Genomic DNA, 2096 nt, shown 5'->3' with positions numbered 1-2096 from the left:
GGAAATCATGTAATTGCATTAATCACAGTAATATAAAACTAATCAGTATCATTTCGAACAAATATCTTTCGAACAGTTTTTCAATTTTCATAATCAATTGAGAATAGCGGGCCAAAACGTAGACGAAATTTTTTATTATAACCAAAACTATTTGTGGTTATCTGCATCTACTTATATTAAATCCAATTAATTTCTTCTTTAAACAAAAATACAGCAATCTACGAAAAATATTATTATTCACGCGACAATTTTCATACCGTTTAACAAGATGTGCGATTGTCCGTTATTCACTATAAGTGGGGAAATGTTAACAAATGCGCCATCCCTACTGCAAGGGCAAGTGACACGTGGCGTCAAAAACATTTAAATAATTTAAAATTGGCGAAGAATTACCACAATATTATCCTCACAGGAAACTCCCTTATAGCAAACTTGGAGAGGCATCCCAGTTGGGACAAGTTTCAAACATTTCAAACTGCAAATTTTGGAATTGGAGGCGATAAAGTGGAAAATGTTCTTTATCGTTTAAAAAACGGCGAAATATCAAATCTGAAAACTAAAATTGTGGTTATATTGGCAGGAACAAACAACACGAAACATAGCAAACCGCACGAAATTTATGAAGGAATTATTAAATGTGTGAGCATTATTAAAGAATTGCTTCCGAGTGCTCGCATCATTTTACCCACCATGCTTCCAAGAGGAAGAGTACCAAATGCCCAACGCGATTGCCTGCAAGTCGTAAACAGTTTATTAAATCAATTTAACAAGATAAATATGAATAGAAGACATATTCACACAGTGCTTTGTTTTATAATTTACATTTGATATATTCCATTCTATCATTCGAAAACGTTGCCGAACTAATATCAAACACAACATTATTACTTTATATTCATAGTTATTTATTAATATTCGTCACTAATTCAGTTATTAATAATATAAATATAAAAAATGTGCCAAATAAACACTGGCAAATCCGCGACTAATTTATCAAAAAAACACTACTTTCATTATGTCGACCCAATATAAAACACAACATTATTACTTTATATTCATAGTTATTTATTAATATTCATCACTAATTTAGTTATTAATAAGATAAATGTAAAAAATGTGCCAAATAAACACTGGCTGGCAGACCCGCGACTAATTCATCAAAAAAAAAACACAACTTTCACTATGACGACCCAATATAAAACACAACATTATTACTTTATATTCATAGTTATTTATTAATATTCATTACTAATTCAGTTATTAATAAGATAAATGTGAAAACTGTGCCAAATAAACACTGGCAGGCCCGCGACTAATTTATCAAAAAAAGTTATAATTCTTGAAACATAAGCATGCTAGTGCACTCGAATATATGTTTGCCTATTACAGTTGAATGTTTCAGCGACGTACAATTAATATGGGTGTTTCGAAGAGCCATTTCTATTTTGTTATCATGCCAGCCTTCGTAAAAGGCGCTCCGACGGAACTGATGTTACCGGTATACATATTTTTTTTGGTTTCTCTGGTGAAACGCATTCTTTTCAACGTTTAAAATACTGCTTTGACCAGCGGCCTGCAGCATTTGCGTAGTAAAAACATGCTCTTTAATTTATTGATATTGATAACTTTCTATAAACATAGTTCAAAAATCACTCTCACATAGTGTTGCACGAATTATTAATTTGGTGTTGAAAGCGATTGTATGCTTTTGAGTATTTTTAACTTTTGCATTAAATGCCCTTTTCCAGCTTCTTCATACATGCCATGAACAAAGTAAATGGTTGTTTGTTGAAGTCATGACAGATACCATGCATTGTAATATGCGTGTGCATCATCAGGCATAAAAGTTAAGGTGGCAACTTTTTTTACTTTACTACTATTGAACTACAAATTTTCTCAAAAAATAATTTAAATACAGTTTTGTCTTGCCGATTGGTGAAACAAAATGCTGCGGGATAACCTACCCCAAACACATCAATCACAAGAAGAGTATGCAGGTTAAATCAATAAGAATTTGCACCATGAGATCCATCTATGCATGTTTTATCATGTCTATATTCATTTAAAATAGTAGCTTGCAATATAGTCATTACGAC

At 31.8% G+C, this 2096-nt stretch overlaps 1 protein-coding gene across 1 annotated transcript; it reads left to right on the top strand.

Annotated features, from left to right (window-relative positions):
* Positions 1-268: 268 nt before the first annotated feature.
* On the top strand, positions 269-1844 carry LOC113380570 (platelet-activating factor acetylhydrolase IB subunit gamma-like). The gene is made up of 3 exons (XM_026619754.1): positions 269-296; positions 413-741; positions 1749-1844. Exons 1-3 carry the CDS (start codon positions 269-271, stop codon positions 1842-1844), a joined length of 453 nt encoding a protein of 150 aa, XP_026475539.1.
* Positions 1845-2096: the final 252 nt, after the last annotated feature.

Source organism: Ctenocephalides felis, unplaced genomic scaffold (assembly GCF_003426905.1).
Source record: "Ctenocephalides felis isolate EL2017-DRISC unplaced genomic scaffold, ASM342690v1 CF-g0.4_SCAFFOLD_02224, whole genome shotgun sequence".
Taxonomy (NCBI): domain Eukaryota; kingdom Metazoa; phylum Arthropoda; class Insecta; order Siphonaptera; family Pulicidae; genus Ctenocephalides; species Ctenocephalides felis.
Note: the sequence above shows the minus strand (reverse complement) of the source record. Positions and strands in the feature narration are given on the sequence as shown.

Excerpts from the sequence above, each read along its gene's own strand:
- LOC113380570 (XM_026619754.1), top strand. The coding sequence starts at position 269 with ATGTGCGATTGTCCGTTATTCACTATAA. Across the intron at positions 297-412 it reads TTGTCCGTTATTCACTATAA|GAAACTCCCTTATAGCAAAC; the intron begins GTGGGGAAATGT and ends TTATCCTCACAG. Across the intron at positions 742-1,748 it reads AACGCGATTGCCTGCAAGTC|CTTCTTCATACATGCCATGA; the intron begins GTAAACAGTTTA and ends GCCCTTTTCCAG.